The sequence below is a fragment of the Molossus molossus genome, unplaced genomic scaffold (genome assembly GCF_014108415.1).
Source record: "Molossus molossus isolate mMolMol1 unplaced genomic scaffold, mMolMol1.p scaffold_m16_p_18, whole genome shotgun sequence".
NCBI classification, from domain to species: domain Eukaryota; kingdom Metazoa; phylum Chordata; class Mammalia; order Chiroptera; family Molossidae; genus Molossus; species Molossus molossus.
Genome location: NW_023425353.1, coordinates 15,363,932 through 15,389,404, shown reverse-complemented (window position 1 = coordinate 15,389,404; position 25,473 = coordinate 15,363,932). Strand labels below are relative to the sequence as shown.

Genomic DNA, 25,473 nt, shown 5'->3' with positions numbered 1-25,473 from the left:
ATTTAAATTAATTCAGTAAACAGGATTTGTTGAGTACTGCGTTGATAAGCATTTATTGAGTAGTGACTATGAATAGTGCCTAAATCATACCATCAATTGATATTAAAACAATTCTGAGCATTGAAGGAAAAATGTTAACAATTTTTTTATTTTTCCTCACCTGAGGATATTTTTCTATTTATTATCAGATAGAGTGGGAGGGAGGGAGAGAGAAAGACAGAAACATCAGCTGGTTGCCTCCCACACAGCCTGACCAGGGCTGGGGATTAACGAAACTGAAGTACGTGCCCTTGACCGGAATCGAACCCATGACTCATTGGTCCTCAGGCTGACGCTCTAACTGCTGAGCCAAACTGGCCCGGGCAACATTCTTTTTTTTTTTTTTTTTTTTTTTTTTTTTTTTTTAATCCTCACCCGAGGACATTTTTCCATTTTTTGTTCAGATAGAGCGGGAGGTAGAGAGAGGTAGAGAGAGAGAGAGAAACATCAACGTGAAGGGACACATCGAGTGGCTGCCATCCGCACGACCAACCAGGGCCGGGGACAAACTGCATCCGAGGTACGTGCCCTTAGCGGGAACCGAACCCGGGTCTCTCTGTACCGCAGGCCGACGTTCCAACTGCTGAGCCAAACCGGCCAGGGCCGGGCAACATTCTTTATATGATTAAATCTATACCCTTGTTGCAGTGAAACAGCACCAGGTATTAGACCAGTAGAGTCTGACCAGACCTTGATTTAGCAACCTCAGTACTTGAGTTCTGTCTGGTTAGGAAAGAATTCAGAGCCAAGACTCAAACTACAAGAGAACATTTATTTAGAAAGTCACAGAAGTAGAAGAAATGGGCTCAGGAAGCAAGTTACCGAGGCAAAAACAGGGTCCTTGGAGCTTAGGAGAAAGATGCAAGGAAAACGAGCTTGCGGGAAGGGGGAGGGGAAAGGCAGTGCTCCATGGAGAGAGCCAGACTGGGTCCCGTCTTAGGATGTTTATCTGGAGGTCTCATGGGAGGATCCCAATAGAATATTCATCCGTTTTCCAGGTGTGCCTCCTCAGGGTCATGGTATCTACTGACTGGTGGGCACCAGGGCAGGGTGTCATTACTCAATGCAGCTGGTCCTGAGGTCAGCCATGGTGTCACTAGTCTGGTTTTGCTGCTTTTCTGAGCCTGGAACTGAAACTCAACTGAGGCCTTGATGTATTTGATGTTAGGACCTCATTGTCCCAAGGGCTTAATGCTTAAGGGCTCTTCGCCAGCCCCTTGTTTGTTCGCTCTCTAAGGAGGTCTAACCCACAGGACAAGCAACACACCAGGGGAGGAAAGGTCGGGGGAGGGTCTGAACTGAATGACCAGTGATATGAAAGGTCAGGGGGTCTGACCACATGACCAGCAATATGCTAGGGGAGGAAAGGTTACCCTGGGGGTGAGGTCCTTATTTTCCCAGTTTTTCCCACTGCTAGGCACCCAGGGCTTTCCACCCTGGTGACCTTCTAGCCTGGCCCATCTTGCTCTGCTCTTGTCTAACTGCCTACCACACCTTCATCATAAACTGTGTATATAAGTATAAGGCTGGACTAGGTTTGTGTTTCCTGCTTACTTAAGAAGTACCTGGCCCTGGCCGGTTTGGCTCAGCGGTAGAGCGTCCACCTCAGACCAAAGAGTCACGGGCTCGATTCTGGTCAAGGGCACGTACCTCGGTTGTGGTTCGGTCCCCGGCCCCAGTCGGGGCCATGTGGGAGGCAACCAATCAATGTGTTTCTCTCCCGACTCTCCCCTCTCCCCATCTGAAGATAAGTGGAAAAATGTATCCTCAGGTGAGGATTTTTTAAAAAGTAAAATAAAAAAATAAAGAATTACCTGGGGAGGCATTAAAACTAATATTTCAGAGCAATTCCATATATCCATTACCCAATTTCTTTCAATGATAATATCTTATAAAACTGTAGTACAATATCACAACCAAAACATTAACATCAATACAATCAAGAACATTTCCATTGTTGGGGAGAAAAAATTTTCTGTACCCTTTAAGGTTCTTTTGGCCGGCCTAATAATCAAATTGACATGAGACACACTAGCAGGAGAAAAACAAGTTTAAGTTTAATAACTATGCTGCCTGGAATACCAGGAAAACTGAGTAACTAACCAAAATGGCAGAAGCCATCACCCTAAATACCACCTTCAGCTAAAGACAAAAGAAGATGTGAGGGTGGGGAGTAAGTTGTAGATGGTGACAGGAAAAGCCCAGTATACAAGGGTAGATTGTGACAGATTGAGGCCCATGCCTTCCCACTGATTGTGAAGGCAGGCTGTACAGTGAGGGAGACCCTTACCCGTGGAGATTTCCCTTACAAATGTGAATGTGCTTTACAGAGGGTAACTTCTACTTGGTTATTCAGAGCTGCTCTCGTCTGCTCTTTCTTAAAATTAACCAGCCTAAAATAACCAATATCCCAAAAGAGGCATATTTTAGGGTGGCAAACTCTTCTCCTTCACCATCAATCCAAACATCCCTCATGCCTTAGTCCGTTCAGGCTGCTGTAACCGCACCATAGACTGGGTGGCGTATACACAACAGACATTTACTTCTTAGTCTGGATGCTGGAAGTCCTAGATCAAGGTTCCAGCATAATCAGTTTCTAGTGAGGGTCCTTTTCCTGGTTCGTAGCTGGCACCTTCTCGGTGTCCTCCTGGTGGAAGAGACAAGGGTCCCTCTGGAGCCTCTTTGCTAAGGCACTAATGCCATTATGAGGATTTCACTTTCATGACCTTAGTACCTTCCAAACGCCCCACCCTTAATACCATCATATTTGGCAGTTAGTATTTCAACATAAAAATTTGGGGGGACATAAACATTCATTCATTCATTCATTTATTTATTTATTTATTATTTAATCCTCACCCGAGGACATTTTTCCATTTTTTGTTCAGATAGAGTGGGAGGGAGAGAGAGGAAGAGAGAGAGAGAGAGAGAAACATCGACGTGAAAGGGACACATCGAGTGGCTGCCACCCGCACGACCAACCAGGGCCAGTGACAAACTGCAACCGAGATACATGCCCTTAGCGGGAATCAAACCCGGGTCTCTCCAGAACGCAGGCCGATGCTCTAACCGCTGAGCCAAACCGGCCAGGGCAGGGGACATAAACATTTAAACATAGCACCTCACTCTGCCCTTCTGTTATCAGACTAAAGGAAGTGGTTATTTTTAGGAAGTGGCCCTCGCCCAGAGTTACAGGTGAGCTAATCCTCAAAGCCCTGGCTCCTCCATGGCTGCCAAGGATAAACTGTACGGGGGAATCATTAATCATGGTGACTAACGGAGGCCAGTGTAGTGATCTCTACCGATTGGTGGGTGCTAGGGTAGGAGGTCAGGGGTTTGTTGATCAGTACACCTGGTCCTGAGGTCAGCCATGGTGTCACTTCATCTGATTTCACTCTGCTTTTCTGGGCCTGGAACTAAGACACAACTGAACATTTGATGTTATCTCTAGTTTGACTGAAACTCTGTCTCTGGGGTCAACAGACACGTGGCTTTGTTCCTAAGGTAATTGATGGTGACCAGAACCTCATTGTCCTGAGGGCTCAGTGATTAAGGGAGTGGGTGTGCACGGAGAAGAAAGCAGGTGAGTCAGGATGGGGCCAGTTTGAATCAAAAGGCAAGAAAGGAGAAAAGATCATATTAAAGAAATGCAGTTTCTTCATGGTTACACTTCTATAGCCACACACATTTCCCTCCCATATGTATACCCTGCTATCCCACAGCCTTAATTCTTGACAAACACTAATCTGTTCTCCATATCTATAATTTTGTCATTTCATTAATGTTATATCGATGGAATCATATACAGATGCTTCTCAACTTATGATGGGGCTGCATCCTGGTAAACCCATTCTAAATTGAAAAGATTGTAAGTCGAAAATGCAGCTAATGCGTCTAACCTATCAAACACCATAGGTTAGCCCAGCCTACATTAAACATGCTCACAATATTCAAAAACCGCTGGCAACGTAGTACATTATAGAGTATCTGTTATTTCCCCTGGTGATCCCGGGGCTGACTGGGAGCTCACAACTGCAAGCCAGCATCATGAGAGAGTATCACACCGCATATTGCTAGCCTGGGAAAAGATAAACATTTAAAGTTTGAAGTAGGATTTCTATTGAATACTATTAATTTCACACCATTGTAAATTTTTTTAAAAAATGATCAATTGGAGACAGTCTGCAGTTTATAATCTTTTGGGATTGGCTTTTTCACTCGGCATAATTCTCTGGAGATTCATTAAGATGTTGCATGTATTAACAGTTTATTCCTTTTTGTTACTGAGTAGTATTCCATGCTATGGATGTAGCAAGGTTTAACCATTCACCTGTTAAAAGACATTTGGTTTGTTTCTAACTTGGGGTTCTTAAAGTTGTTATGAACATTCACGTACAAGTTTTTGTATGAACATAAGTTTTCATTTCTCTGGGATAAATGCCTAAGGGTACAATTGCTGGGTTGTTTGATAGTTGCGCGTTTAATTTTTTAGAAAAATGCCAAACTGTGTTTCAGAGTGGCTATATTATTTTACATTCCCACAGACAATGTATGAGTGATCCAGTTTCTGTGTCCTAGCCAGCATTTGGTGTTATCATTATTTTTTGTTTCAGCCATTCTGGTAGATGTATAGTGATATCTTATTGTGGTCTTGATTTGTATTTGCTTGATGATTAGTAATGTTTAACATCTTTTCATGTGCTTATTTGCCATCGGTATATTCTCTTGAAAAGAATGTGTATTCTGTTGTTGGATGGAGGGTTCTAAAATGCTAAATAAATCTGTCGGTTGAAGGTATTGTTGAGTTCCTCTGTATTTTTACTAGTTTTTTATTTAGTTCTATCAGTTGCTGAGAAAGGGGTGTTGACACCTCCAGCTATAATCATGGATTTGTCAGTTTCTTCTTTAAGTTCTATCAGTTTTTGCTTCACATATTTTGCATCTCTGGTGTTTGGTACATACACAGTTAAGATTGCCATGTCTTACTGGTAGATTGTCCTTTCTTCTTTACGTATGTCCCTCTCTGTCTCTAGTAATTTTCTTTGCTCTGAAGTCTGATATTTTCACTTATTTTTGATCCTCTGATTTGGGGTATCTTATACATGAAACTCTTTTTCCCCTCTTTTTTCTTTAGGAATATATCATTCGGGTGCAAAGAGGAATTTCTGTAGAAAACAGCTGGCAGGTAAGTATTTTACCATTATCATTAGAAAAGTTTTAAACTTTTAAATAAAATTCTGACTGTGGCATCTAAAAATCTAGAAAAATGGGAACATGCAAAATATAAATCATATTTCTTTTAGATATAAATCTTTAGCTTTAAGATGTATGTTATAAAAGGCATTTCCATTGCCAGTTATTTGGTTTAATTTGTGTATGCTGTTACCATGGAGAGTATCTAGGACTTTGTGCTCTGGGTAGACCCAGAGTAAGTAGGATAGGCAAATTACTTGGTTTGTTCCTAGTAATTCAGACCTCATCCTGTGCAGCCTTGGTTCGGGTAGGGGAAGTTACAGTTCAGTCCACCAGGTGGAAAGGTGAGACAGTGCCCTAGACTTCATACAGTTTGGACACTGCATTTCAGGACTTCCAAGTTCACTCATGGGCAAGTTCTGGTGCTGGTTCCCTCACAGACCATAGGTGGGGCTCTGCTTCCCTTAGTGGTAGCCTCAGAGATAAAAAAAACTTCCTGCATAGATCCAGAGGTCCTTCCGGTTGACTTGCAGGGGGTGGCTGAATTCTGTATAGAGGCTATTTCTTTCCTGTTTCAGTAATTACAGTTACCTTCCTCATCTCCATCTTACCTTGTCCTTCACAGCCCAGCTTGAACCGTACCTCTGTTAAAGAACACAGGTCTCCCGGCTGGTGTGGCTCAGTAGATTGAGCATTGTCCCATGGACTGAGGTCCAGGTTCGATTCCCCATCAGGGCACATGCCCAGTGGGGGGTGTGCGGGAGGCAGGTGATCTCTGTCACATTGATGTTTGTCTCTCTCTCCCTTCCTCTCTCTCGAAAATATCATGAAAAACATTTTTTTTAAAAAAAGAACACAATTTCAACTGAGTAAATTTGAAGTCCTAATTGGCTTTATTAAATGATTTATGAATCAGGCATCCCATTTAGCAACTAGAGAGGTACTCTGATGAGTTATACAAAAAGGAAAGTTTTTTGTTTTTTAATCCTTACCTGAGGACATTTTTCTATTTACCTTCAGATAGAGTGGGAGAGAGAGAGAAACATGATGAGAGAAAGACACGTCGACTGGTTGCCTCCCACATGACCCCCTACTAGGACCAGGGACAAACCACAACCGAGGTATGTGCGCCCTTGACTGGAATCGAACCCGCGACTCTTTGATCCAAAAGCTGACGCTCTAACCACCGAGCCAAACCAGCCAGGGGAAAAAAAGAAAGTTTTCATAGGCAGAAAGAGGGTGGGACTAAGAAATTGAAAGAGTGGATTATTCCAGGCAAAGACACCTTTCCTTAGGGGAGGGCTGCAAGTCTTATCAGATAGATTATCTCACTGATGTTGATTAGACAATTCCAGACTAACTGGTTTAAAATTCCATTCCTGGGCCCAGGCTGGTTTGGCTCAGTTGGTTGGGCGTTGTCCCAGGTCATGGGTTCAATTCCCGGTCAGGGCACGTGCCTGGGCTCAATCCCAGTAGGAGGTGTACAGGAGGCAGCTGATTGATGTTTCTCCCTTTCTCTTCCTCTCTCTCTAAAATCAATAAAAACATATTTTTTTTTTTAAAAAAAATTCCATTCCTGGGAGAGGCTGTAATTGCAATTAGGTTAGTTATTAAGTTTTGGTTTGGTGACCAGGCTTAGCAAAAGTGGCTCTATTTTGTTTTGTTTTGTTTTAATCTTCACCCCAGGATATTTTTCCATTTATCTTCAGATAGAGTGGGATGTGGGGGGGAGGCACAGAGAGAGAAACATCAATATGAGAGACATACATCGATTGGTTGCCTCCCGCATGACCCTGACCAGGGCCGGGTCCAAACTGCAACCCAGTTACTGGCCCTTGATCGGAATCAAACCTGAGACTCTTTGGTCCTCAGGCTAATGCTCTAACCGCTGAGCTAAACCGGCCAGGGCTCCCTCCCCTCCCCTCCCCTCCCCTTCCCTTCCCTTCCCTTTCTTTCCTTTTCTCCCTTCCTTCCTTCCAACACCTCTCACCCTAAGCAGTCTTTGACTGCAGTGGCCCATCTTTGGTCTTTCCTTTGCCTGAAATTTCAAACTACTGTCTGTTTGAATAATTATAATATTTAACATCTATTGAGCATTTATTGTTAGGCACTGGTTGAGGTGCAGTAATTCATTTAACCCTTTAAAAAGAGTTTTATATACCCTGGCTGGGTGGCTCAGTTGTTTGGAGCATCGTCCCATACACTAAAAGACTGCGGGTTTGATTCCCAGTCAGGGCATATTCCTAGGTTGCAGGCTTGATCCCCAGTTGGGGCGCATATGGGAGGCAACTGATGTTTCTCTCTCACATTCATATTTCTCACGCTCTCTCTTTTCCCTTCTTTCTGTCTAAAATCAAGAAACATTTTGACAAGCAGGGCCAACAGCAGTGTTCTACCAGAAAAACCAGCCCTTGATGGTTTTCTAGATTCATTAGAATCCCAGGAGATAAGTAACAAAAATGTAGACTCTTGGGCCCCACCCTAGACTTATGGAGTCAGATTCTCAGTGGTGGGGTCCTAGGTGATCTCCAGGTAATTCTGCACATTAGTATTTGAGAATCATCAACAATGGTTGAAGTCAAACTATTCAAAAGTAAAATAATTTCTTACCCAGAGCCTGAAGAGCTAGTAGAAGTTGGCAATGGCCTAATCCAGCGATTTTCAACCAGTGTGCTGCAAGAATTTTTAAAACATGCAGTACCTGACTATTTAGTCAAGGGCACTGACCTCTGACAACAGCCAACACAACAATAGCCATCCAGTGTGAATGAATCAAAACTATACCTTTTTTTTGTTGTTGTTGTTGTTTTTGCCAGATCAGCAAAAAATATAATATGTTTTTTGGTGTGCTGCAGAATTTTGGTAATTAGTTTGTGTGTGCAATGGGATGAAAAAGGTTGAAAATCGCTGGCCTAATCAATGGCATCAACATAACTAAGAAAGAATGTCTAGGCAATGGAAGGTGGACTGTCTGCCAAAAGGGGAACTGGGAATCAGGGGGCGGGTGGGCTGTCTGCCTGCAGGTGCGGACCAGTCTCCAGAGGGGTGGGGCCTCAGCTGGGGAAAGTTTATCTAGTCAAGGATGAAATGGCCTCAAAACTGGCAACCCCCTTTTACTTTGATTTTATGTTCAGTAAAACTTTTTTTTTTTTTTTTTGGTAAAGCATTAAGTCATCTTCCAGGTGTCTGATTAATAAGAAAGATATATAAATGGAGATTTACCTTTAAAAAAAAATGTCATCACTCTCTCTTACCTGTTAGCATCTTGTGAGTTTGGCTGGTGTTAACCAGCTTCCTGTGGCCCAGCCAACTCTGGCTCACTGGTAGGTCTGTTTTCTGGGCCTGTCAAGTTAAGCAAGCTAAGGACCAGGTATAAGCCCTCCTATCCTTAGTGCAAGTGCCTTGGCTCTAGAATGCCAATAAATATTAAATTAGGAAATGGGAAGAGATGGTCTTTGCTGAATTAAAACACCACTGTCTTGTCTCTTACAGATTGTTAGGAGATACAGTGACTTTGATTTGCTGAACAACAGCTTGCAGGTAAATATTTTAAAACACGAATGATACACACGGCTTGCTGGGGGTGTCTTAGAAACCAGTTGGAAATGGCACTAATGAGAACAAGAAATTAGCAAATTTCCCTGGCAAAGGGAACAGCTGATGTGTTGCTCTAAGTATGAACTTTTGGGGACAAACATGTGAGTTACAGTAGTGACCCTGCAACCATGTATCTTTGTGCCCTGCTGCATCCTCACCGCAGTCATGGGATGGGTATCCTCTCCTCTTTCCAGGTCAGGAATGAGGAGGTGGGTTGCTAGAGCTGCTCACTTCAGTGGAGCTGGAACTCTCTCAGATGCTTCCCACCAAATGAGGCTGCATAGTCAGCACTGCAGATCAGTGTTCCGCAGTAACTAGAAATTTTTTTGGTGTAACTTGTTCTCTTAATACATGTTTCTAAATCCCTTTGACTTAAATGTTCCGAATGTGGTGGCCATAATGGAAAGAGGGATGAACTGCAAAGTCTTTTTCTGGAAACACAGCCAGTACTGGCAATGACTGAGGGGTCCTTAGAGGGGCTTTAGTACTATGGGAAATAGTGGCAATTGGTAGATTGGTCTTCAAGTGCCATGGATCACTGAAGACCACTGGGCTTTGTCATAGTTCAGATTTGATTGGTCATACAAAACCCTTGAAACCTGAGCCAGAGCACTTGGCTTCTTCCCAGCTCAGCTGGGAAGTGAAGGACCCCTCCCTTCATTGGTGAGCTAGCCATTGTCACTTAGTCTGAGTGACCTCTGGTCCTGTCCATAAAGGACAGGAGGACTGCTGTCTGGGAGGGAGCATAATGCTTCATTTCCATCAAAAGGCCATGTTTTATTGACCAGACTTTGGAAAAGAACATTTGTAGAGTCCACACATAACATTATTTACAACACTGCTAAAAGTACAACTGTCTTGTTTTCTTTACATTAGAATTGGCCTAAGTATCTGCAAACCTTATGTAATTGCCATATGGCCATGCATTTGTCATATGCTTTTATTTATTTTTTTGTTTTATTTTGTTTTTAATCCTCACCCGAGGACAATTTTGCATTCATCTTCAGACAGAACAAGAGAGAGAGAGGGAGGGAGAGAGAAACATCCATGTGAGAGAGACACATCTACTGGCTGCCACCCACATGACCCCAACCAGGGCCGGGGACAAACTGCAACCAAGGTACATGCCCTTAGCGGAAAGTGAACCCAGGTCTCTCTGGATCGCAGGCCGACGCTCTAACCGCTGAGCCAAACCGGCCAGGGCCATATGCTGTCTTTTAAAATATTAATTATAGTGTCACCAATTTAAATCTCCAGATAGAATATTGGCAGAGATTGAATTCTCCTCATAGATGGGTTTAGTTGGTTTCATATATGGATTTTAATAGCATATCCTTTACTCTAAGACAAAAGCTGGGCCTGTGATGACCTTGTAGACAAGGCACCAATGTGCAGTTCGTTCCAGCCATGGATAGTCCCCACAGTCCCCCCAGACAGTTCCACAGTGGGGTGAGCATTTGAGAGTTAACATCGAGCCTACTGTGTGTTTTCACCTATATTCGCAAGTGAACCTTTGCCCAGTTTTAAAGAAGGAGTCATCATCTTTGTGAAATATTTTTCAACCAGGGCTGAGTAGGAATAGTGGGAGAAATATTTCTCAAATTGAAATTGCCCAGCCCCTAAGAATGGTGGTGGGGAAGAGGGTTTTATCTCCTATTTGTTCTTACTTTGGGGATATAAAGTTGAATCTCTGTGACTATTTAATTATGGCCTTTTTAATATCATAGAATTTTATTTTTTGCTTCAGTGTAATTTTTCCTTTTAAAATGGGAACTTTCAATGTGCATCTTATTTCAAATGCAAATGTGTATTGATGTTGGCTTGTGTTGGGCAGGATATGGCCAGACATCATTTCAAGTGGGAGGTGTTTCTGGATCCAAGTAAACAAACAGGAGAAAGTACATACAGCTTTTTGGCAACAAAATAATTTCAAAGCAGCCTCTATAAAACAGACCAAAAGTATTCCAAAACCACAGAATAATACTCTGACCATGATTTTCAGTGTCTGATTACCCTTCTGACAGATAATGAGTTCCTGCTGAAGAAAGAGAAATATAATACACATATTCAGAGTTGTCTTGAGTTCAACAGGAAAAATGCCTGAGTGGAAAAAAACAAGATGTAAAATTATACATGCAACATAATATAATTACATGAAATGTTTAGGAAAAAAGACTGGAAGGACATATGCCAAAATGTTAACAATGGTGAACCAAGGTGGTAGGATTATGAGTTATGTTTTTTTCTGATTCTTTATACTGTTCTGTATTTCCCAAGTTCTCTACAAACAAGCACATGTAAGCTATATAAACAAAAGAAAGAAAGACAAAAGCTGCACTCCCCTACTTTTTATAGTGAGCATATTTTGAGGAAATAAGGGAAGAAAAATCACCACCTTATTTGAAAGGCAACATCAAATTAGTGATCATTGAGGACAGCGATTTTCAACCAGTGTGTCACAAGAATTTTTTAAAAATATGTTTTTATTGATTTTTTTAGGGAGAGAGGAAGGGAAGAGAGATAGAAACATCAATGCATGAGAGAAACATTGATAAGCTGCCTCCTGCACACCCCCCACTGGGGATTGAGCCTGTAACCCTGGCATGTGCTCTGATCTGGAATTGAACTGGGATCTCTCAGTCTGTGGGACAATGCTCAATTCACTGAGCCATACTGGCCAGGCAAGAATATTTATTTATTTATTTATTTGATTTTAGAAAGAGAGGAAGGGAGAGGGAGAGAGAGATAGAAACATCGACAAGAGAGAACATCGATTGGCCGTCTCCTGCATGCCTTCACGGGGATCGGGCCCACAACCTGGGCATGTGCCCTGACTGGGAATCGAACCGGTAACCTCTTGGTGCATGGATCGATGCTCACCCACTGAGCCACACCGGCCAGGCACAAGAATATTTGAGAGAGAGGAAGGGAGAGAGAGAGAAACATTAGTTGGTTATCTCCTACAAGCCCCCGACTGGGGATTGAACCTTCAACTCGGGCATGTGCCCTGACCAGCAATCACACTGGGGACCTTTCAGCACACAGGATGACACTCTAACATCTGAGCCACACCGGCCAGGGCTCCATAAGAATTTTCAAAACATGCCTCACCCAGCCAGTGTGGCTCGGTGGATTGAACGTTGTCCCTTGGCCTGAGAGGTCCCAGTTTGATTCCTGTTCAGGGCACATGCCTGGGTTGTGGGCTCTATCCCTGGTAGGGGGTTGGTGTGTAGGAGGCAGCAGATAGATGTTTCTCTCGCATCGATGTTTCTATCTCTCTCTCTCTAAAAAAATCAATAAAAATGTATTTTAAATTTTTTTTCTCACCCTGGCTGGTTTGGCTCAGCGGTTAGAGCATCGGCCTGCGGTCCAGAGAGACCTGGGTTTGGTTGCCGCTAAGGGCACATACCTCGGTTGCTGTTTGTCCCTGACCCTGGTTGGGTCATGCGGTGGCAACCACTTAATGTGTGCCTTTCATGTCGATGTTGTGCTCTCTCTCTCTCTCTCTCTGTGTCTCTCTCTTCTTCCCACTCTATCTGAACAAAAAATGGAAAAATGTCCTCGAGTGAGGATAAAAATAATGTTTTTTCTTTATTGATTTGAGAAAGAGAGAAAGAGAGAGGGAGAGAGAGATAGAAACATCGATGAGAGAGAACATCAATTGGTTGCCTCCTGCATGCTCCCCACTCTGGGTTGGGCCCACCACCTGTACATGTGTCCTGACTGGGAATCGAACCGGCGACCTCTTGGTGCATGGGTTGACGCTCAACCACTGAGCCACACTGGTTGGGCACTATAAAAATGTATTTAAGCCCTGGCTGGTTTGGCTCAGTGGTTAGAGCATCAACCTGTGGACCAGAGAGTCCCGGGTTCGGTTCCCACTGAGGGCACGTACCTCGGTTGCAGTTTGTCACCGTCCCGGTAGGGGTCTTGTGGGTGGCAACCAGTCAATGTGTCTGTCTCACATCAATGTTTCTCTCTCTTCCCCCCTCTCCCTCCCGCTCTATCTGAAGATAAATGCAAAAAAAAAAAAAAAATGTCCTCGGGTGAGAATTTAAAAAAAAAAAGTATTTAAAAATAAATAAATAAAAATAAAACATGCTTTACTTGACTAGTCAGGGTCACCGACCTCTTTTTTTCTTACATTGTCAAATTTAAAAATTACAACAGCCAACACAATAATAGCTGTCTGATGTGAACGAATCAAAATTATTATACCTATTCTTTTTTGTCAGATTGGCAACAAATATATTTTTTGGTGTGCCACAGAATTTTAGTAATTAGTTTATGTATGCCATGAGAGGAAAAGGTTTGAAAATCACTGATCTAGAGAGACAGCATACAAGAAGGAACAAGTAGGAAGCAGGAGTTGAAATGATAGGAACTAGGTAGGGAACCCTTAGCCTTGGGAAGGAATCCAGGCTCTGCCCTTTACCACCTTGGGTTAGTTATTTTCCTCTGTGGCTTCTCACTTTCCCCATCTGAACCAAAGGGTTGAACCAGATGACTTCTCAGGTCTGTTGGAGCACAAAGGTTTTGTTTTTTGAACTTTACTGCTCATTGTTGACATAGGAGAGACTGTTATATGAGACTCTGTTGTATATACTGCAGGGAAATTGGGAGAAATTAAGGCTCTGTTGAGAGTTTAGAATTCCCTAGAATATTTGCTGGAATATGGTTGAAGGCAGTGTGTAGATTTTTCAGATCTGATACCGGAAGTGAGAGATGAACAGATTCAGAGATGAAGGTTTTCCCTCCAGACAAAAGCTAGTTTCCTTGAAACTGTGATATAGTTTGTTACATAATTTAGAGGTTTCTACTAGGCTAGCATGGGGCAGATTATGGGCTTTAGACCCCATTTTGTGAACATCTTCCCTTTGCATTGTCTCTCTGCAGGTGCTATGAATGGAATTTGAGGGACTTCTCTGCTGGCTTTCTTGTTCTCTTTTCCTTATACAAGGAACTCGAGAAGTAACCCACAGAGGACGCTAGAGAGGAAGGCTGTGGTAGAGGGACGATGAGGTGTCATGGCTTCTAGGAAATCACTGGCTTAGACCTGATCCGTGTGCTAGTGTTCCCTTTCCCTCCCTTCTCATTAGCCACCGGAGTTCTGAATTTTATATTCTGAGATTGGTAAGCATTTTAGAAATTTTAGCAGAAAGCTGAAAGAGGAAATAATTGTCTCTTGAATGCTGACCTTTTTTAAAAGACAGGATTTAACAATAACACACACATTGCATAGTGTCGGTACTGCTAGAGGTATTTATTGTGAGATCTTACAGTAGGCAGGAAAAGACCTTAGTGTGTCTGACAGGCTGACACAGCAGGGACACAGTGATTGCGGCTGCTGGCCAAGAACTCTCCGTTTACCCATGACTTGGAAGAGCTCATGGTATGTGGGGGCAGATCGATACATTTTCCTAAAGTGAAATGGAGTTTGAAAAAATAGATTAGTTGAGGCTTGGAGGCCACAAAGTTTGAAACAGATACCTTATCAAATTCATTTTCACATCCCCACTTTGAATGAAAAATAGCCCCACTGAGGTTTGAATCCAGTATGATGTGACTCTATTCTGAGAGATGTGGAAGTCCCCTGGGTTTGCTGTTGGGCAGGTAGTACAGGCAACTGTGCTGATATTAGTTAATGGCATTTAAAAAAATCTTTGCTGTGTATACGATCAGCTATATAAGCAAAAGGTTTCTCTTTACTTTTTTCATTGAAAAACAATAATGAAGTAATTGGCTTAGATGTATCATTGGCCTAGTGATGTGCTTTCTTCATAAGTATGATTTATTTAGCTACTAAAGTCTAATTGTATGAATGAGGAAAACAACCTGAAATTTGTGTCTTTTCTGGCAGTGAATTATGCCGTGGTACAAAATTCACTCTAAACGTCCCCCTACTTACTTTCTTTTTATTTTATTTTATTTTTTTTTAATCCTCACCAGAGGACACCTTTCCATTTTTTTGTACAGATAGAGTGGGAGGGAGAGAGAGGAAGGGAGAGAGAGAGAAACATCGACGTGAAGGGACACATCGAGTGGCTGCCACCCGCACGACCAACCAGGGCCGGGGACAAACTGCAACCGAAGTACGTGCCCTTAGCGGGAACCAAACCCGGGTCTCTCCGGACCGCAGGCCGACGCTCTAACCGCTGAGCCAAACTGGCCAGGGCCCCCTACTTACTTTCATGGTTGGAGAAACAAGCAATTTAGAATTGTCAGGCAACCTTTCATCTTGTCCATTGTCAAGTTCAAGGTCTTCTTTGTTGCTTGAAAAATACAGAGTGGAAAAGGCTAAGTTAGGTTTGCCCACATGGGTGGTTTAGATTACAGCCTTGTCTGAATTCTCTTTAGACCTTTCTCTCAATCAATACGCATGCCACTTGGACTGCCCTAATTGAAGCACAAGTGTAGACTAGCACTGCTCTTTGAAAGTGATTTTACTCATTAAATTAAGATACTAATCTGATGCTTTGTTTTTTTTGTTTTTTTTTAAATTGGAAATATAGACTTCAAAGTTTCAAATCATCTGGAAATGCTAGTACCTTGAGCACCTGCATTTATTTTTCTCCTCTTTTGAAGCCACTCTTAAACAGTAAATTGGTCTTACACACTCACACACACACACACACACGGACAAATAGGAGAGGAGAAAACTATATATAGCAAAATATTTGAAGTTGAAAATTCAGTGGATGAGATGAGAGCTAACTAATTAATCAGATATGGGAAGGCATTCTGACATGGGGTGTGGATAATCCCACTGGGTCCAGTTTATCTCACAGAACCTCCAAAGTTTTTTTTCTTTATTTTTAATTTTATTTTTGTTACAGATATTTCTCCTTTTTTTCCCCATTGGCACCCTCCTCCTCATCCCCCCACCCCACCCCATCCCTGGCTTTGTTTTCTGTGTCCATTGATTATGCTTACATGCATATAAGTTCTTTGGTTTATCTCTTCCCCCCCCCCCCCTCTTCTGAGAGTTGTCAGTCTGTACCCTACTTCCACGTCTCTGGGTCTACCCTATTCCTCAGACTGTTATATTCATTATATTCCACAAATAAGTGAGATCATGTGGTATTTGTCTCTTTCTGCTTGGCTTGTTTCACTTAGGATAATACTTTCCAGGTCCCTCCATGTCGTCTCAAAGGATAAGAGATCTTTCTTTCTTACAGCTGCATAGTACTCCATTGTGTATATGTACCACTGCTTTTTTATTCATTCATCTACTGATGGACACTTGGGCTGTTTCCAGATCTTAGCTATTGTAAATAGTGCTGCTATGAACATGGGGGGCACATATTTTCTTTCTGATTGGTGTTTCAGGCTTCTTAGGGTATATTCCTAGAAGTGGGATCACTGGGTCAAATGGCAGTTCAATTTTTAACTTTTTAATGTAACACCATAGTGTTTTCCATACTGGCTGCACCAGTCTGCAGTCCCACCAGCAGTGTACTAGAGTCCCCTTTTCTCCACACCCTCGTCAACACTTGTTGTTTGATGAGATCTCCAAAAGTTTTAGCAATTGACATGACATGTAGCTGCCTCCAGTGTGTGGCAAGGTCAGGCTAAAATCAGGAGCTGAAAGTATATTGAAGAAGCAGCCAGATCCCCAGATCTTCCCCACCTGAACAACTTATGCCTGCCCTTCTCCCTCCAGCAGAAAACTGGAAGTTTACTTCCTGGAGTGGGCAGAACAGCCTTTGGACTGGAGAATGCAGGCACGGTTGAAAATATTCACATAACAAACAGCTGCATGGACCTCAGCCCCAAACCCCTCCTCCCCTCCCCAAGTGCCTTCTTCCTCTCAGCTCCCAGAATACTGGCAGTTAGGCTTAGACCTTCTAGGCAGATACTGGAAGACTCTTTGGAGGGATCTGCCCAGCCTAAGAGGAAAGAGCTAAAGACTCTTTCTCAGACTCAAGAGCAAGGCCACAGGTTCTCCCACTGAAGCAGCTGAGTGAGGTCATGCGCTACAATCAGGCCCACAGCAGACAAGCCACAACCACTTACCCAGAGCTTCTAGTCAGCTTCGGTTGCTCCGCTCTTACGTATGAGCAGACAACCCAGGATCACCAGATTTCTAAGGAACACTTTTAATAAGAAAGATAACGACCAAAACAAACAGGAGAACAAAAGAACCTTCAGGAAGCAGAATGTGTGCAGTAAGAACATTTCAGGCACTTCAGAAAAATCCTTTCATAATCTTCGAGATAGAAGAAATTGCATTACATTCGGGGTGTTATTAAGGGTGGGGGAAGAAATGCCCTGGCTGGTTTAGCTCAGCGGTTAGAACGTCTTATTGGCCTGTGGGGTCAACTGAGGGGTCTTGGGTTTGATCCTGGTCAGGGGCACATACTTGGGTTGCAGGTTCAATCCCTGGCCCCGGTCAAGGTCATGTGGGAGGCAACCGATCGATGTTTCTCTCTCACATTGATGTTTCTATCTCTCCTTTCCTCTCTCTTTAAAAAAAAATCAATAGAAAAACAGGTAAAGGGAGGGGGAGGGAAAAGAGTGCTTAGAAATATAAAAGATAATAGGAGAAATGAAAACTCTTTAGAAGGGCTGAAAGATCAAGGAAATCCAGAAAACCTTTCAGTAGGAAAAAAAAAAAATGTTTTCCCGGCCAGTGTGGCTCAGTGGTTGAGCATCGACCCATGCACCAAGAGGTTGCTGGTTCGATTCCCGGTCAGGGCACATGCCCAGGTTGTGGGCTGGATCCCCAGTGGGGGGCATGCAGGAGGCGGCCAATCGATGTTCTTTCTCATCGATGTTTCTCTCACTCTCCCTTTCTCTCTCTCTAAAAAAATAAAGCAAGAAAGAAAAAGAAAAAAAATGTTTAACAAAGGTAGAAAATAGGAGAGAAAAGATAAGAATAGAGGATCAGCCCAGAATGTCCAATACTGGAAAATAGGAATTCCAGAAAAGGAAAGCAAAGGACATGGAGGGGAAGAAGTTAGGACCTAATACAAGAAAATACCAAAGAATGTAAGGCTATTATTGATTTCTAGATGGAAAGGGCCGAGTACTCATCACAGAGGATGAAGGTAGACCCACCCAAAGGCACATGGAATTCACAAACTGAGGTCAAAGAGACCATCCTAAAAGCTTATACAGAGGAAAAAACAAAAACAAAAAACCCAGAATCAAGAATCCTTTAACAACAGCACGGAGACCACTTATGCAAAGAGCTGAGATCTCAGCATATTGCTTGCTGCTGCCAAACAAACAACCTGGAGGACTGGCTGTGAAAGACAAGGGTTTATTAGGACTCACCTGTGCACTGGTGGCGGCAGGGCAGGGAAGTTTTCTGCAACACAGGCTTTACCAGCATCGGGATATGCAGAGTACAGAAACAAAGCAAACAGGGCATGAGGGGATGGGGGAGGGGGGTGCGGAGGGGGAGGGGTGTGCTTGAACAGAAGCTGTGTGAGCTCAAAACGCTAGCTGTTTCTCTGCGGTTGTTTACAGTCCGGGTTCACATCTCGAAGCAGAGCAGTTTCTCTTTGGTCATTTCTTGACTGAGGGGCTGGCCAGGCTCCCAGGGTTAGTCCCACAGCGCTCTTACAGATGACCTTCACTTTTTCCCACAGGGTGGGAAGGGGAGTTGGAGCTTGGGAAGGACCCATGTTCTCACATACCATACAACAATAAAGTAGTTCTTTTTATTATTTGTTTATTTATTATTGTTGTTAATCCTCACCTAAGGATCTTTTCCCATTGATTTAGAGAGAGAGAGAGAGAGAAACATCAGTGTGAGAGAGACACATCGACTGGTTGCCTCCCTCATGACCCAAACTGGGGCCAGGGATCAAACCTGCAACCCAGGTGCATGCCCTTGACTGGAATCGAACCCAAGACCCTTTGGTCTGCAAGCTGACACTCTAACCACTGAGCCAAACCAGCCAGGGCTTATTTTTTATTGTTAACAGTATCACAGATGTCTCCCATTTACCCCCCTTTGCCCCTCTCCACCCAGCCCCTGACTCACCCCAGGCCTTCACCACACTATTGTTTGTGCTCATGGGCTGTGCATATATACAGTATGCATATAAGTTCTTTGGTTAATTTCTATCCATCCCACCATCCCCCTCCCCTCATGAGGTCTGTCAGTCTGTTCATACATCAATAAAGTAGTTCATAAAAATTCTGAAGAAAAAATATTTTCAACTTAGAATGCCACATCAAGACTCGCTATCAATTAAGTGTGAGGCTAGACTAAAGACACATTCAGACACACAAGCTTTCAAAAACTTGCCCCTCTTTTAGAAAGCTTACAGAGGATATCTCCACTAACAATAAGGGGAACCTCTAAGAAAAAGGATATAGAAATGGGATCAGCAGGAGAAAGACAAAAGCGTCTCCAGAATGATGGTGAAGGGAGAAGGGAGGCCCCTGCAGGCCAGTTTTGCAGCAGGTGTAGGGACCATCAGTCCTCGAAGCAGGTTGGTGGGTTCTGGAAGATACTTCGCCAGATGAAATTAATGCAGCTCTGTATGTGAATATGTTGAGAAAAGGCGTAGGCAGAGTGTTTGGAGTTGAATAGAAAACTAAAAATATAGGCTGCCAGTTGCTAGAAAGGAAGCGTGTTAAGCATAGTAGGTGTGGCTTATTGGCCCCGTTGCGTTGTAAACATAAGTACTGCACCAAATGAAATTATAACTGTATTGGAAGGATTAGGAACAGGGTTGTATGGGGTGAGGTCAGGATAGTAAAGGAGAACCAATCCTCATTTCCATAGTAGGAAATTTATAGATAATTCCTAAAAATGAAAAATCAAGACATAACAATATCAACATTCCCCAATGCCAAACGATTGGCTAAAGAATTGAATATGGCTGTTTAGGGACTGAGAAACGAATATGTCATCTGGTATCAGGGGTGGTGGTGGGGGAATGTCATGAGACTTTGAATAATAATGCAAGAAGAACTGTTTGACTCTTGAAATTATGTTCATGTGTAAGTTTGATAAAAATAAAAACACTAAAAAATTAAGTTTTATAGTTGCTATACTTAATGCAGTATTTTATGAATTCTAAGATGCAGTTTTTTCACATTTTCATATAAAAAAATTAGTATGCGTCTTAAAATCTGTGGTATCTTTGATTTAATGAAAATGGTGGCTCAGGACTCTGGTATTGTATCTTATGTGGGAATGGTGTGAGTGTAATACTTTTTTTTTAAATTAAAGATTGCAGGCCTGAGTCTACCTCTTCCTCCCAAGAAACTGATTGGTAACATGGATCGTGAATTCATAGCCGAGAGGCAGAAAGGTCTTCAGAACTATCTCAATGTTATTACCACAAATCACATCTTGTCTAACTGCGAGCTGGTTAAGAAGTTTTTAGATCCCAACAACTATTCCGCAAACTACACTGGTAAGCAGAGGGAGCTGTGCTTTGCTGGAGATCAAATATGTGGGAGAAACTCTATTTCCAAGTGGGCAGATGTGTATATTTGTTATAGGGCATTATTCATTTTCTAATTCTTACCTGATTATAATTTACTGTAGATGTATAAAAAGAAAATAACATCTAAGATGTTTGTAATGTCTGTACAGAAAAATCTGGAAGAGAAGTTATTGTGTCTGTGTCTTACAGTCTTGTCTTTGTTCACTCCCCTGACAGAAGAGAGAGTAAATAATCCACGGTAATCTGTACAGTCATTTCAATGGATTTGTATTTAGCTCTGTTTTTGTGTTTGCAATTATACGGTGTGTCTTGTTTTTCTCAAATTATTTCCACAAAACAGTGATTCAGAAGGGTCCTCTCTGTGTTTCCAGTTGTTTGCCAAGACCCACTAGGTACAAAGCATACGGAGGGGGTAGTTGTCTTCCAAACCTTCCTGGATCGGGATGGCAGCCAGGGACAGGGTACCGATTCCACATGGAGCTGGCACTGATAACCTAAGCCTGGTGTCAGCAGAATGGGTGATTAAATATTGAATACACTGGTGTGGACTTGAGGAGACCAAAGGAAACCACTGTAGGACTGAACTAGTGATTAGAATTCAAATGATTTGTTAAAGCTAAATCATGCTTACAGTCTTTCTAAGTGGAACTCTGGGTATTATTAATAAGCTGATCTCCTTGCTAAGAGAATAGATTGTTTACATGCTACTATTTGGGTCCTCAAAATGCTGCTTTTGAAGCCATTAGAGGGAGACACTTTCATTCCTGTTTCAGAGAGAGGGAAGTAGAGGTCTGCTTGGCAGGCACCAAACTTTTCTGCATAATAGAATCACCTGGGAGCTTTCAGAACCCTGAGGCCGAGGCTGCACACCTGTCAACTAAATCGGACTCTCTGTAGGTGTGGCTCGTGGTTTTGTTATTGTTTTTATTGATTTTAGAGAGAGAGAGGAAGGGAGGAAGAGGGGGAGGGAGGGAGAGGGGAGAGAGAGAGGGAGAGGTTGATTTGTTATTCCACTTATTGATGTAGTCACTGGTTGATTCTTGCATGTGCCCTGACCGGGTATTGAACCTGCAACCCTGGTGAATTGGGACGATGCTCTAACCATCTGAGCTACCTGGCCAGGAATGGTTCATGGTTTTTAAAGCTCCCCAAGAGATTCCAATATGCAACTGAGTTTGAAAACCACAGCCCTTGTGCCTTACTACTCACAGTGTGGCCTTTTGGCTAGCAGCACTAACATTATTGGGAATTTGTCAAAAACGCAGAATTCAGGCCCCATCCCAGACCTACTAATCAGGATCTGATTTTCACAAGGTTCCAGGTGAGCCCTGGCCAGTTTGGCTTAGCGGTTAGAGCGTTGGCCCACGGACCAAAGAGTTGTGGGTTCAATTCTGGTCAAGGGCACATACCTTGGTTTTGGTTTGGTCCTGACCCTGGTCGGGGTCATGGGGGGACAACTAGTCGATGTGTCTCTCTCACATCGATGTTTCTTTCTCTCTCTCTCTCTCTCCCTCCCACTCTTCTGAAGACAAATGGAAAAATATCCTCAGGTGAGGATTAAATACAAAGCAAAGACAACAAGGTCCCAGGTGACTGGCATGCACATTGCAGTTTGAGAAGCCTCACTCTAGAATGTACCTGCCATCTTCTCACAAAAACAGGAGAAAAATGTCTTTCCAGATTGCTACGGAATGAAGGAAAGTGTATTTCAAATTCACGTTGACTACAGGTTACAAGTTGGACATTGAGTTGTTAGCAAGGCTACCATTCATCCCCCACCTGTCTTTGGTTCACACAGGAGAAGCAGCAACACAGGGCAGGGCTCGGGCACACCCGCGCTCACGGTTGCACCTCTCTCGGCTTTCACTTCTCCAGGCGGCACCTCAGTTCCCCAAATTGTCCGAGGGTGGGCCGTGTGGATTGACTTACCAAGTCAGTCCCAACCCAGCCCCGTTCATCGGTTTGTCCACCTCGTTCCCTGCTGGTGTCCTGAGGGCAGGCATCAAGGCGGAGTGCACATGAGACGTGCTGAGCATCCCACAGACCTGGCCTGTGGTGCGCTGGCGGCGGGCTGGCTGTGGGGGGTACAGGCTCGAGGGATACACTCTCCCTGCTCTCAGGGAGCTTGTATCAGAAGGACATCGGGTCACCTGGCGTCAGAGCTGGTCGGGATCTCGGAGCAGGCACATCGAGATTTACCCTCTCATTTTATAGATGAGAGCCCCTCCTTGCCCCCGCAGAGGGCAGGCCTTACCTGGGGTGGCACGTGTGCATGATTGTCTAAGTGTGTACGTCTGAGTATTTTCCAATTAAAATGCTGCTCAGACCCTGAAAGGGAGTCTGACCCCTGCATTTCCTTCTGCACCTCTCTCACATGCTTCCATTGTCCTTGATCTTCCCCTGCTCCCCCAGCAGGGTGGACAGTCAGGAGTCCAAGCAGGGGAACAGGAAGGCCACCAGAGACTCCCCCCAGAACCCAAATGCTCAAGGAGCCACCACTTGAGCTAGAGGACACTGCCCTGTAATGGAACAGTGGGGATGGCTGCTGTTTTCAGAGGTGCTGATTTACTTCTCCTTTGAGTGAAATGTCTGAACTTGTCTGGGCTGACTCACCAGCAGTCTCAGGAAAGGGAAGCCCAGGAGCCCAGGCCTCCTCTGCACCAGCGTGATGGAGCCCTTCCCCGGAAAGCCAGGCGGGCTTGTCCAGGCTTCCCAGAACTCAGCGTGGCTCATCAGCCTGTGTGGGGGTTGTGAGATGTTCATTTGAATTAGAAAGGCTAACTGAGGACCAGCTGTTGTACATGGAAAACAGGTATCTCCCGGTCATGAGGGGTTTGTGCACACGCACATACACGCACACATGCACACGCACACACATGCATGCACGCACACTCAAATATGCCCCCCACTTACTCATTTTATTAACCAGGTACTTCTGTCATGTAAATGCCTCACTACACTGTAGCCATCTTCCCACCTCAGACTTCCAGCCCCTCAGTTTAAGGGGTTTAATGTCCACATAGAAGTAGGTTGGACCAGGAATCAGGAGGTCGGGATCCTAGTCCCAGCAGCATTTCCTCTCTGTGGGCTTCAGGGTCCAGGCCTATAAAACAAGAGTCGGGGAACGGGGTAGCGGACTGGGGAGTGTTGAAGCTCCCTTCTGGCCTTAAAGCCCCAGGAATCCCTTGAACAGGTTGATAGTGGTGGGCTCCAGGGTAAAAAGAGGGAAGGGAGATAGGAGCTGAGGGATTATATTCAGAACAAGGGCGGGATGCTTTGAAGAAGTTGGAGGCTCATGTCCGGCCGTTGGATGTACAGGCCTCTGTAACGCCACTTCCTGCAGTAGCTTAGGGACCTGGAGCCAGCTGCAGGACGAGGGGTCAGTGTTTGTTCCCTGTAGCCATCCCATGGGGCTGGGATCTAGCTCAAAGGCTGCACAGTGGGAAGCACAGGACCAACTGGAAGGCTTCGCTCTGCTTTTCCTCTCTTGGGATTGTTTATCTGCTTCGACTGAGTCTGTATGTCCCCGCATGTGTCTGTTGGTGCTAAAGAAACAGGGCAGATGCCTTCCTTTTCATGGCTTTCATGTCCTAAGGGGAGAGAGCATCCACACTCAGTGAACACGTACTGAACCCTTAGTTCTCCCTACATGGAATATTTACTGAACACTTACTGTGTGCCAGATGCTGGGAATAGGACTACAGTGACAAGGGAGGAATAGTAGCCCCCACCCCTCCCCTAGGCACTTTTGCAGGGAGAAGACTATGGCAGGGTAAACATGGGGCAGCACTTGGGGGTGCAGGGGGTGTGGGGGAGCAGTAGGGTTGCAGATGATTTAGATCTGAAGATGGAGGAAGGCTTCCCCGAAGAGCTGATACCTACATGGAGATCTGAGGGGTGAGTAGAAGTTAGCCAGGTCCAGAGGCAGGAGCACTGCTCCAGGGAGGAGAGTATTTCCGTGTGGCTTCATCCAGACTAAGATGTGTCCTTCCAGCCAGAGTTTCTGGTCTAGTGAAAAGAGTAGCCCTAGTTCAGGACAGTCTGTGAGTGAGTCCCACAGGAGAGGGATGGATGTAGCACTGGTCGGGTACCAGGAGGGAGGGAGGGCTCCTGGCTAAGGGACAGCAAACTTGGACTGAGCCGCAAACTTGGACTGATAGATGGGCAAGAATGGAAAATGCTGAGGGGTGGGTCAGGCCATCTTCGGGGCCGAGGGAGGCAAACCTCAGCGTGAAGAGTGGGAGACAACGCCAGAGCTAGGCTGTGCCTGGGCTTAGAAGCTTGGTCTTGCCTTGGTAAGGAGGAAATGGGGCACCAATAAAGGCTTCTAAGCAGAGGGATGGATTCTTAGGATTAAATTGTTGCCAGAGTCTGGGTGGGGTGGGGGATTAAAATTGCAGCACAGTAGTCACGTAATTTACTTGACAATAAATCAGAGTGTAGTGGAAAGAAATGTCCTTTCTGCAGTTCCCTGGTCCCTGGGGCATGAAAAGCTATTTTCCAGTCCTCAATATATCAGCAACAAACCTCGCACATTCCATTGCTTCACAGCTGTTACCCCCTTTCTAAAACAATGTCCAGTACATAGTAGCAACATGGTAAATATTGTTGAATAATGAATTTGTGGAGAATTATGACTCACTGTTAGTTTTGAACAAACTGTCCTTCACGGTCCCTTAGAATGACATTGTATTGCATTTAGAAAATTATTTGTCATGATCGCTCTCAAAGTTGATATGAATGATCTTCACTTAAATAATTTCCTTTTAAGTTTGTTGACATTCAAGTTATTTTGCAAATGCCAAAAGCATGTTATATCAACACTAGTTATGGAGGAGCTACAGAGTTCCCAGTGTTGATACTGGAAATGCACCTGCTCCTGTGGCTCCCGGTCGGTCCCTCCAGGTGGGCTATCACACTGGCGCACTCAGAGCACATGCAAACGGAGGCAGTTTTGTATTTGTCCCTCACGGCTTTTCTTCCGTGTGGATAGACTGTCACTTTACCTATTGAGTCAGTGAACACATAGCTAGTGGGTTTTCTTCCCTGAGTATCTTAACTCATAATGTGCTGTAAAGTACATCAAAATGATACCATGTCTTGACATGGTAATTCTTACTAGGTCATTTTGACACATGGAGAGCATTTCTGCCCAATCCCCGTACCTCCCCAGTCTGCCTGGAAGATAATTAATGCAAGGCAGAGGCGAAATTCCACAGTGAATCTGCGG

The 25,473-nt window shown here is 44.0% G+C and overlaps 1 protein-coding gene across 20 annotated transcripts in view; it reads left to right on the top strand.

Annotated features, from left to right (window-relative positions):
• PXK (PX domain containing serine/threonine kinase like) overlaps nt 1-25,473 on the top strand; it is a 78,058-nt gene that overhangs the window by 22,500 nt on the left and 30,085 nt on the right. For 15 of the 20 annotated variants that reach the window (XM_036266252.1, XM_036266265.1, XM_036266264.1 and 12 more), the window contains exons 2-4: nt 5,174-5,224; nt 8,725-8,772; nt 20,024-20,210. In XM_036266252.1, coding sequence (XP_036122145.1) covers nt 5,174-5,224; nt 8,725-8,772; nt 20,024-20,210 — 286 coding nt within the window. The other 5 variants (XM_036266262.1, XM_036266261.1, XM_036266260.1 and 2 more) reach the window with 4 other exon arrangements.